Consider the following 12,500-nt stretch of genomic DNA (forward strand, 5'->3'; position numbering starts at 1 on the left):
AGAGATGCCAACGGGCTTTATAGAAAGCCCGTTTCATTGGGAGCCATGGCTGCCCATGAGATTTGACAGGTTGGATGTTGAGAACTTTAAATGTTTCAAATTAGGAGTCAGGAAACACTTGAATATCATTCTAAAACTGCTTAGAACCCCCTGGGCTGTTGTATGTGAACCTGGCTTTAAAAAGGTCCTGGTGTACTGTAGTGATGGTCGTGATCTAAACTTGATCTAAGCTTAAAAGATGTTCTGGTGGTGTAGTGATGTGATGTAAACATCTTTAGAGGTCCTGGTGGTGTAGTGATGTGATGTAAACAGCTTTAAGAGGTCCTGACGTAGCCTTTCATCAGTAGCTCATCTGAGGGAACGTTTCCGTGGTCTGGACCTGATATCATCTCTGCCCAGCAGCTCGTAAACTCAGTCTGCAAATATGACTGTAAATATGTTATCATAAATATGATATCATAAATATGACAGCAACTAGACAGCTGTGTGCTGGCTATTTCCTATATCTCCCAGCGAGGATAGGCGATGTTGGAGATGGTTTCACTAGCGTCAACCCAGTGGTGTGGTATATTTATAGGAGATAGTTACTGTAAGTCTGTGGGATGCAACCGTTGTTGCTCTCTCTGTCTATTAGGGTGCGTATCCACCGGCAAGCTGTATTTTAGAGCTGGCGCTGTTTTCTCGTTGTTTACAAAGGGTAATGAGCTCTAGGGCTCTACAGAGACGTGTTCCCAGCGGTTTTTAGCGTTATAGTGCGAATAAGCTTTTTTGCAGTTGAACTTTTTTGGCTAGAGCGCAGGCTGTAAAAGACTGTTCTGACAACGACAGCGATCAGCTTTTGACAAAACCGAGACAGAGAACGTTAGCATTAGCTAAAATTAGCTAGCTACTGTATCTTAACTTGGCTAATTAATCTGCAGTCTGCAAAAACACAATAGTCGTTGCTAACGTAGGTGCACAACATTGGTAGCCTAGCCAGCTCTAGTGCACTCTAACAAGCTGTAAGCGTGGTGCTGTTCAGCTACATACAGCTTGCCGGTGGACACACGACCTTAGGTCGTCCTCGGACGAGCCCTCCAGCTGTGTTTCCAATCATCTCGGTCCTCCATGCACCTGGCTAGCTCGCCATAATTGATACTGTAACAGTGTTCGTAGCAGGGGTATCCAGAGCAGCTATGATCTGTTTATGATGCTGATAATATGCGATTGTCACTCTATGACACACTGCTCAGGCACTGCTCACGGTCCGGCTGGGAAGCGTCCATTATGGGATGTCGCTCCCGAGAGTGTTGCCCTGCCGATGAACTGTGTGAGAGAGTACCGGTTGCCGTGGGTGATGTGCGAGATCGGCCCTGGCTGACAGAGCAATCCTGGCTCACTGGAACTGTGACGATGACACTGACAGACAGCCAGTCAGCCAGACAACCAGCCAACAAGCCAGCTAGTAGTTAGCCAACCAGCCAGCCAGCCAACCAGCCAGCCCGCCACGTCCTCTGAAGTGACAGTGTCAGTGTGATGGTGATGATGAGGTCACTCACAGCCTCATGCTGAGGGATGGCCTGTTGTTATGTCATCACAGCTGTGGCGGGGGATGGGGTATCCTCTATCACAGCTATGGAGGGGGATGGGGTATCCTCTATCATAGCTGTGGAGGGGGTTGGGGATATCCTCTAACATATCTATGATGGGGGATGGGGGTATCCTGTGACATAGCTATGGAGGGAGGAGGGTATTTGTCCAAGGGGTCATCTGTGTTCTCATCAACCCCCCCTAGTCTAGTCAAACACCCTCCATCTACACCCTCCATCTAGTCTACAACCTCCATCCAGTCTACACCATCCATCCACACCTCGATCTAGTCTACACCCTCCATCTACACCCTCCCTCCATCTACACCCTCCCTCTAGTCTACACCCTCCCTCTAGTCTACACACTCCATCTAGTCTACACCCTCCATCTAGTCTACACCTTCCATCTACACCCTCCATCTAGTCTACACCCTTCATCCACACTCCATCTAGTCTACACCCTCCATCCACACCTCCATCTAGTCTACACCCTCCCTCTAGTCTACACCCTCCATCTACACCCTCCCTCCATCTACACCCTCCCTCTAGTCTACACCCTCCCTCTAGTCTACACACTCCATCTACACCCTCCATCTAGTCTACACCCTCCATCTAGTCTACACCTTCCATCTACACCCTCCATCTAGTCTACACCCTTCATCCAGTCTACACCATCCATCCACACCTCGATCTAGTCTACACCCTCCATCTACACCCTCCCTCCATCTACACCCTCCCTCTAGTCTACACACTCCATCTACACACTCCATCTAGTCTACACCCTCCATCTAGTCTACACCTTCCATCTACACCCTCCCTCTAGTCTACACCCTCCCTCTAGTCTACACACTCCATCTACACACTCCATCTAGTCTACACCCTCCATCTAGTCTACACCTTCCATCTACACCCTCCATCTAGTCTACACCCTTCATCCACACTCCATCTAGTCTACACCCTCCATCCACACCTCCATCTAGTCTACAACCTCCCTCTAGTCTACACCCTCCATCTATACCTTCATCTAGTCTACACCTCCATCTAGTCTGCACCCTCCATCTACACCTCCATCTAGTCTACACCATCCATATACACCCTCCATCTACACCTCCATCTAGTCTACACCCTCCATCTACACCACCATCTACTCTACACCCTCCATCTAATCTACACCCTGCATCTACACCCTCCATCTAGTCTACACCTTCCATCTAGTCTACACCCTCCATCTACACCCTCCCTCTAGTCTACACTCTCCATCTACACCACCATCTAGTCTTCACCCTCCATCTAGTCTACACCCTCCATCTATCCAACCATCTAGTCTACATCCTCCTTCTACATCCTCCCACTAGTCTACACCCTCCATCTATCCAACCATCTAGTCTACATCCTCCTTCTACATCCTCCCTCTAGTCTACACCCTCCATCTACACCCTCCCTCTAGTCTACACCCTCTCTCTTTACCCTCCATCTACACCCTCCCTCTAGTCTATACCCTCCCTCTCCACACTGCCTCTCCATCACTACTCCACCGTACCCCTACTCGCCAGAACTCACAAGTGCATCTCTCTTCTAAACAAGTGACTAAGAGCGTAATGTACTGTAGTGTTAAAGTCAAGGAGAAATAGAAGCAAGATCCACATACTTAAAAGGTGCTTAAAAGGAAGGGTCGGAGTTTTACTTGAAGAGATGAGTTTTGAGCCTGCAGCGAAAGATGGGGCACTGACTCTGCTGTCCTGAGGCAGTTCGTCGGTGGGCAGTTCATTCCACCACTGGGGGGCCAGGACAGAGAAGAGCCGTGACCGCGCCGATCGACCGCTGGGGGGCCAGGACAGAGAAGAGCCGTGACGGCGCCGATCGATCGCTGGGGGGCAAGCACAGAGAAGAGCCGTGACTGCGCCGATCAACCGCTGGGGGGACAGGACAGAGAAGAGCCGTGACCACGCCGATCGACCACTGGGGGGCCAGGACAGAGAAGAGCCGTGACAGCGCCGATCGACTGCTGGGGGGCCAGGACAGAGAAGAGCTGTGACCGCGCCGATCGACCACTGGGGCGTCGCGCAGAGGCAAGCGATCGCCCCCGAGGCAGCGGAGTGCAGTGGTCGGCAGTGGTGTAGGACTTGACCGTGGCCTGGTGTAGGGCTTGACCATGGCCTTCTCTGACCGCCCTCACGCCTCTCTCTCTCTACACACCCCTCCCCCCCTCTGTTCTCTCTCTCTCTGCCCCCCCCCCTACACAGCTCCTATATATAGCAGCAGCAGAGGTGTCTGGGAGTGCTGAGACTACCAGGTTGCTGGACTGAGGCCTGCTAACACACTCTCTGCTCTGGCCAGGGCAGTAAGTGGGTGAGGAGGTCAGCTCCAGAGGTGTTCAGGGGGTCAGGGGCGGTGTGTTTGTGTGTGTGTGTGTGTGTGTGTGTGAGAGAGAGAGAGAGAGAGAGACAGAGGTAATCTCCTCGTCATCCATCCCCCCTGTTACTATTTTCATGTGGCCCCACACATGGTGGAGGTGCGCTGCCGCTGCTGGTGGCGGGGGGGGCGAGGAGGCCATGGTCGGGTGAGGGTCTCTCCCCCCCCCTCCCCCCGCTGTCCCTTCCTCCCCACTCTACCTTCTCTCCTCCTCCCCAATGAAGCCCAGCCCCCCCGCAAACCACTGCTGCTGGTCGGGCATGGGTTGGTCTGCCACACATGATGAAAGAGAGCTGGGACTCGGGGCAACTGTTTTGTCTGTGTGTGTGTGTGTGTGTGTGTGTGTGTGTGTGTGTGTGTGTGTGTGTGTGTATGTGTGTGTGTGTGTGTGTGTGTGTGTGTGTGTGTGTGTGTGTGTGTGTGTGTGTGTGTGTGTGTGCGTGCGTGCATGTGTGTGTGATGTGCCAGCACTAGTATGTGCTGAGAGGTGAAAAGCCCTCTCTCTACAGAGATGGATGCAGATGCCACATACAGTACACTCCCTAGTCTCACCAGAGAGAAGGTGTCAACTCAGACGTGTCTGTTTGTTTGTGTGTGTGTGTGTGTGTGTGTGTGTGTGTGTGCGTGTGCGTTTGTGTGCCTCCATGCATATATACAGTATGTGTAACTGAGTTGAATTGTTTCAACTCACTCCTCAGTATAAATGCCGCCCACCCGTGTCATCGAATCACTAGCTTTTCAGTGGTGTAGCTGGCTAAAGCGGTATTTATGAGAGGTGGTCACGTGTGTTCATAAGTTGTTAGTTCCAGCTCCTGGATACCTATGTGTCAGAAGATGATGTTTCACAAATTACAGACAAAGTATCAAAAGTAATAATTTTTACACTTTTACCTTGCACATGTACACACACACACTCATACACACACATACAACAAATTTAAAACGAAATGGCGCCAGTCGGTACTGGGACACGCCTACTCGGACAATGATATTCCAACAAAGTCAGAGGACCCGAGTTCAAACCCAGTGTAGGCCGACGCTGTGACGCCTGTGATATATATACGGTATGTGTGGGTGTGTAGGTGTGTGTGCCATTAGATGGACAGTAGTCCATCTAATGGAGCTGTAATAGCTGGCTTGGGGAGGCCCTGGCCGTCAGTCAGCCAGCCAGCATGTTGCAGATTGGGCTCGGGGGAGGGAGGGGGAGGGGGGGGGGGGCAGGAGGGTAATACTGTTAGCTCCACAGTGGTCCGGGCTCACGCTAACAGCAGAGGTATAATTAGCAATGTCAGCTTCACTCTCAGAAATAAAGGAGTGTTACAGTATGTAGAACCATTTGTCCCTGTAGGTGAACTCTCTGTCTGTAAAAAAAATAAAGTTCCAGACAGAACGATTTTCATGTCAGATACTGTACGTATAATCTTTTTCAATTCCCTTTACAGGGTTCTTTAAGGAGGCTGTGTTCTATTTAGAACATAACAGGATTCTAACTGACCTGAAAAGGGTTCTATTTGCAATCGTGTTTCAGAGCGCTCCCCTACATGAAGAAATAGTTGGCACTCTTTCCCACTCTGCTAGCCAGACAGAGGAATATCAGCCCTTGGCTTTATAAAAATGTTGTTACCATTGATCAGGGATCCATAACTGTGATTCGTTTACCTGGGGAAGACCAGAATGATTCTGGGAAAGGATGACTTCCTGTCAATGGGTATTTCTCTGTTTCCCGAGACAACAGGGCAACTTGTTCAAGTACACTGAACATGTTTATGGATATAGTGTATCGAAATATTATATTATCCCGTCAAATATTGTTTTGGGTTCGAGACAGAAGGTTGTAAAGAAGTGATATGTTTTCCTTAACCCAGCGGTACTCTGTTCAGTCTGTTCATCATGTGCACCATCCTGACCAACTGCTGCTTCATGGCCATGTCTGAACCAGCCTACTGGGCCAAATACCTGGAGTAAGTATCTGTTCATCTTTATCAGTCTCTACCTGGCTGTCTGTCTCTCTACACCTCCACACCTTTAAATCGATCTGCCTTTACACAGCTACCTGTCTGTCTGTCTGTCTGTCTGTCTGTCTGTCTGTCTGTCTGTCTGTCTGTCTGTCTGTCTGTCTGTCTGTCTGTCTGTCTGTCTGTCTGTCTGCCTCTTTATCTTTCTGTCTGTCTGCCTGCCTGGTAGACCCCTCTATGTTTTTCTGTCTGCCTGTCATTCTGTCCGCCTTCAGCTCTCTCTCTGTCTCCTTTCTGCACCGGTGCTTAACAGACACTAACAGACCTCCTAATGTACCCAAAGATGGTGAGACTACGACAATTTGACACCATGTCATTTAACACTCACAGCTCAGTGTATCAGATGACACCCTGGTACCAGCTCCGCTAAGGCTGAGAACAGGAGATAATCAAAGCACCTTATGTAATTACAATGTTGGGTAACGCTTTTTAGTTGTTTTTTTTAGGGAGTGAATCTCAGACAGGCAGGCAGTACATCTCAGTAAATCTCACTTTTTAGGCTTGTTTTAGGGAGTAAATCTCAGTTAGTTACCATATAATTTGTGTAAACATAATACTTACCGGCTCTTACTGGTACTTAAATGTAGTTTAGGGTGTCCCCATTTGTTACCATGTACTGTATATGGTAACAGCAGGTACAGGGTATTTACTGGGTATACATACCCTATAGATATGTAGGTACCTATAGATATGTAGGTACCTGCACACCGGTGAAAAACCTCATAATCTGGTGGGTAACAACCCTATAGGTAGGTAGGTAGGTAGGTAGGCAGGCCTGACTGTACTTACACCGCCATACACATCATAATCCGCCCCCCTGCCCCCCCCCCTCCCCTTTGTTACCCAGTAAATATCCTGTAGCCTACTAGCCTACCTACTGTTACTGGACACCCTAAAACTAAAGTTCCAATAAGAACCGAAAAGTATTATGATTTGAACCGTAAATTCTGCAAAATTACATAGTAGCGAACAGGGATTTATCCCTGAGTACCAGTAAGGACTGGTAAATATTATGACTTGACTGACTACTGACCGTAAATCGTACCAGGCTACATGGTAATGGGGCTTTACACCCTAACGCCAACACAGGCTGTATTATAAAGCATTAGGCTACTCAATGTTACTACTAGTGGTAGGGTACTACTATATATAAGGTAACTGAAGGTAAAGTGATAATAAATCAATAATTTAGCACCCTGTTTATATCACCCTCATTCTATAGCTACGCGCTACTGTAGCTAACCTAACTACGCTAGCTACAGTAAGCTAACTATGGTAGTGGTAGCTAGCTAACTAAACTCTGCAGAGCTAATTGGTGTCAAACTCCTAGTCTGCTGTCTCTGTGCTCCTCCACTGACCCCCGTGTCATCGTTGTTCTGTCCTAGCCCCTCTTTCGACCCTTAACCCCTCCCTCTCATGACCAGACCTCTGAGCTGTATGTATGTATGTATGTATGTATGTATGTATGTATGTATGTATGTATGTATGTATGTATGTATGTATGTATGTACATTATGTATGTATGTATGTATGTATGTTTGTATGTATGTATGTATGTATGTATGTATGTATGCTTATGCTACGAGAATTAACCCACATAGCCTAAATGTTACATTCAGCTCTCAGATGTCACAGATTTTCATTAAAGTGATTCGTACTCCAAATCCAAACAAAGGAATTAGAATACATATGCAGATTATAATTGATTTGTAGAAGTGGACATCATCAATCCTCACACCCCCTCCCCGCCCTCTCTCTCTCTCTCTCTCTCTCTCTCTCTCTTTCTCTCTCTCTTTCTCTCTCTCTTTCTCTCTCTCTCTCTCTGTCTGTCTCTCTCTCTCTCTTTCTTTCTTTCTTTCTATTAATCATGATAAGTTCAGTCCACTGTATGGATTGGCTGTAAGTGTCTGTCATATGGACGGATGGGATTGGCCCCTACTGTACACAGTATACGTACTCTATATACAGAAGGGTAGCCATAGTAACCATGTGGCTAGAAAACGACAGTGCTCTTCAAGTGACCTGGGTTATGAGTTCAGTACGCTCCAATCCCACCATGTTTTTTCACTGAATATAACTACAGCTACAGTAGAAGAATCTTTACTGTTCACAAGGGTGGAAGATTGTCCTTGGAGACTGTCATAATCCCTGTGACACAGCCTTCATCTTTAATGAAGACAGTCATCATGGACTTTGCTGTGTCAGCGATACACACATCACACCACATCATCCTCACCCTGGCTTGCCTGTTTGACTTCTAGCATGCAACAACCACCAGGCTCGGCCAATCACAAACTCTCTCCTGTTATGCCTTCCATCCCCCCACCTGTCCGTCTGTCCATCCATCTGTCCATCCATCTGTCCGTCCACTCCTGTTCTGTCTGTTCTCTGTGAATCCTGGTGACCATTTTTACCTTGATGACCTGCTCATCAAAGGAGCCACAGCCCTCAAACCAACAGCTGGTTGTCCAACCACACACACACACACACACACACACACACACACACACACACACACACACACACACACACACACACACACACACACACACACACACACACACACACACACACACACACTTCTCACTGCTACTGCTTTGTATGTAGTTTACTGTCCCTCCTGTCTACCAGTGCTATGTGTTTCCATGTCTTGGGCCTGTTCCAATATCCACCCTGGGATGCTACCTAGACCACGGAGAAGTCTGAGTGTTATGCTAGTGTTGATATTGGAACAGAGCCTCTGTCTCTCCTCATGGTTTTACATTGGTGATGCAATCTGCCCTGGATGTGGGGGAATCCATGTTGAGGACTAATGCCGGGCTCAGAGTACAGGATTTTTTGGCCAATTTATCCCCGATTCACCCCTCCCGACAATCGGAGGATAAATCTGGTCTGGAACGTTGGTCGGGGCCGATGATCGGCCCAGATTATCTTGTAATGTGAGGGGTTTACAGGTTCCATCTTATACCTCCCGATCGGCTCGCAGACCCATCGCGGCGGCCCCGATAATATCAAACATGTTTGATATTTAAGATTATTACGTGCCGACTTTACAAGTGAGACGGCGAAACCAGTGGTTCATTGCTCCCTCGGGCATGACAAGATCCTGTAGTGTGTGATGAGCCGTAATTTTCAAATCTTGCTGTGTGTGCTTGTTTGAGATGCGCAAGAAGAATATCTGTTAAGATTCTCCTTATTGTGTGTGATGTAACCCGATTTCGAAATTGGTTAGGATTTTAAATATCCTGTAGTGTGAGCCCGGCATAACAGGGGATTTTGCCTTTCCCCCAGAAGGCCATAGTATAATAATGTGTTGATCCTTCATCCTGCCCCCTTCCTTGTCACACACCCTTCTCCTCTTCCTCCCTCCTATCCTGCCCCATCCCAAACCTTCCTTCCCTCTCTCCCTCCCTTCCACCCCTCCTTCCCCCACCACCTCTCCTGCCTTCCTTCCATTCCTAGGTATACCTTCACAGGCATCTACACGTTTGAGTCGCTGATTAAGATCCTGGCAAGGGGCTTCTGTGTGGGGCCTTTCACTTTCCTCAGAGACCCCTGGAACTGGCTGGACTTCAGTGTCATTGTAATGGCGTAAGTATCTCCTACTCTCTCCCTCTCTCTCTCTCTCTCTCTCTCTCTCTCTCTCTCTCCTGCATATCTCTCCTGTATCTCCCGCCTATATCTCTCTCCTGTATATCTTTCCTGTATCTCTCCTGTATATATCTCTCCTGAACCTCTATCATGTATATATCTCCTGTATCTCTCTTGTGTATCTTTCTCTCCTCTACCTCTCTCTTGTATCTCTCCTCTGTATTTTTCTCTCCTGTATATCTCTTCTGTATATCTATCTCTCCTGTATATCTCTCCTGTATATCTATCTCTCCTGTATCTCTCTCCTGTGCATCTATCTCTCCTGTATCTCTTTACTGTATATATATCGCTCCTGTATATCTCTCCTGTATACATCTCTCTTGTATATCTCCACTGTATCTCTCAGTATCTCTACTGTATAAACCTCTCAGACTGTTTGGGGCCAAGGGTCAGCTCTCTCTCCAATCCCATCAATTCAGGAAGTTCTTGTCCAATACAGTCCCTCAAAAACAAGTCTTGAAAATATGATGGAACTCGATCGATGATGCGTCATTGTCACCGGTCAGAGGTCAGAGGAAGGGTCATTGAGAACAATATCACCAGGTTCAGGAAATGAACATCTGTGTGGTTCTCAATCTGTAATTCCTCTTATTATAATATACGGGGAGACAGACTCATATTAATTTCTACATTCAAAATCCAGGGCAAACGTCAATGAAAACCCAGTAGACGCATTTGAAAGGAACTCTATTAGGCATTGATTGATGGAAAATCACTGGCATTGGTTTTAGTTACTGACAAGCCCCCATGGAAGATCAATAACTCAGTTGATAAAGTATTGTAACACTCAGAGAAAGATGGATGCCCCTCGATTCTCCAGACCAGATCAATACCTGACCCAGAGCCAGAGGTTAGTACTCTTCTGTACTGACACACAACCTTACATCACACCGACCTTTAGATACAACATACAGTAGGAGCATAGGAGCACTGACTGCACAATACCACCTAACTACTTTACCTTGGGATATCTTGCCTCTTATTGTCCAAATATAGAGCACATTAAAAATAACATACAAAATATAGAGTAGACTACATTAAAAAATTTTTTTTCCAAATTCCACCCGAATAAGTTTCCTGATGCGGCATCCAGTTAGTGTAGATGAGGTCCTTCTGGATAACACACAATCTGCTGGGGATTGTCTTCAACCTGCATGAGATATGGTTCAGTTCATACCAGGACGTCGTGTCTCTGGAGAGCCTGTGGAGCACATTCATAGTCTACTGTCGGCCTTCGAGGGGATGCTATGAGAAGACACTGGTTTATGGACCTGCGCCATCTATAATCATCATGTCTGTAAACCCGCTAGGCTGTGAGGCGGACGGCAGGCACCTAGCAGATCCACTAGTTAGTCCTGACTTATATCACCAGGCTCCAGTGAACCCATTAAGGCTGCTCCGGGAGATTGGATAGGCAGCCTGCTCAACACCATTACTCCCCTCTCTCTCTCTCTCTCTCTCTCTCTCTCTCTCTCTCTCTCTCTCTCTCTCTCTCTCCTGCGTCCCCTCCCCTCAATGATGGAGTGTTGATCAGTTTGGCCTCACAACTTCATCCCCTGGCCAACACACACACACACACACACATACACACACACACACGCACACATACTGTACCTCGCCATCGAGGCCAAGTGTCCTTGATTCGAAGGCCCTGCTGTGGTCAGATGGATCTCTAGCAGGACAGGGACACATAAGTCACCCTCCCCCCCATTCTTGCCCTCTCCCCTACTGACCTCCCCTCCCGTTTGCAAATGTTGAAAGGAGAACCCCCACCCCCACCCCCCCCATCCCCCACTAGCAACACTGGCTTTATTAAATCCAAACTGATGACCGACAACATTCAAGAAATCCCCCCCCACACACGCTAAGCCAGGCTAGGCTAACTGTGTGCCTGTGTCAGATAGGCAGCGCTAAGCTAGGCCAGGCTAAATGTGTACCTGTGTCAGATACAGTAGGCAGCGCTAAGCTAGGCCAGGCTAAATGTGTACCTGTGTCAGATACAGTAGGCAGCGCTAAGCTAGGCCAGGCTAAATGTGTACCTGTGTCAGATAAGATAGGCCAGGTTAGGTTAGATTTATATCTGCCATTATCTCACCACCTGCATCCCAAAGCACTGTTTCATGTCCTCCACAACCCGACCCGACCCGACCCCCCCCCCCCCCATCCTCCCACATCCACATCCCTGACCTCCCCCGTCCCTGTCCTGTCCTGTCCTCCCCTGTGAGGCTATCCCTGTCCCCCCCCCCCGTCCCCGTGTCCCTACCCCCTGTCCTCCCTCGTCCCCCCTTCCGCTGTAATTCAATCAGCGCGGAGCCCAGAACCCATGAAATACGACACGGTAATGGAGGCTTTTATCTTCATGTGACTTGATTTACCCCTGCCCAAAATGGCCGCCGTTCATACAGACGGGCGCCGTGGAAGAGTTTCATGAAACACATTATCGCATTATCAAGGCTGTATGGGACTGGGTCTAAGTTCTGAGGGGGTGAGGCTGGGTCTGAGCCTGAAGGAGGGGCTAGGGGAGGGGGCTGGTCTGGGGCCGAGGCTGGGGTTGAGGCTCAGATTGGGGCTTGGGGAGAGAGACTGAGTGGATCTGAACAAGGGTGTTAGCTAGCAGTCTCACAGCCTAGTTTGGGCAACTCCACTGATGGTGAATGCATTTGGACAGATTTGGGGAAATTATATGCACAAAAAAAAGGTCAAACTTATTGGCTTTACAGTAAACATCATGCTTTTCCTCTCCCATTCTACTTCCATTTCAATGGGCATGACCCCGCAGGTTAAATCTATGATCTGCTCCTGCAGGTTCCTAACAGAGTTTATCAAAGTAGGGAACATCCAGGCCCTACGTACC

The 12,500-nt window shown here is 48.2% G+C and overlaps 1 protein-coding gene across 1 annotated transcript in view; it reads left to right on the plus strand.

The window, feature by feature from the left end:
* The window catches only part of scn5lab (sodium channel, voltage gated, type V-like, alpha b), a gene marked incomplete at both ends in the record, with an annotated part of 94,392 nt that overhangs the window by 2,430 nt on the left and 79,462 nt on the right, over positions 1-12,500 (plus strand). The window contains 2 exons of the mRNA XM_084453940.1: positions 5,846-5,941; positions 9,458-9,586. Coding sequence (XP_084310066.1) covers positions 5,846-5,941; positions 9,458-9,586 — 225 coding nt within the window. The remainder of the gene's footprint in view (positions 1-5,845; positions 5,942-9,457; positions 9,587-12,500) is intronic.

This window comes from Borostomias antarcticus (genome assembly GCF_949987555.1).
Source record: "Borostomias antarcticus genome assembly, chromosome: 2".
Classification (NCBI taxonomy): domain Eukaryota; kingdom Metazoa; phylum Chordata; class Actinopteri; order Stomiiformes; family Stomiidae; genus Borostomias; species Borostomias antarcticus.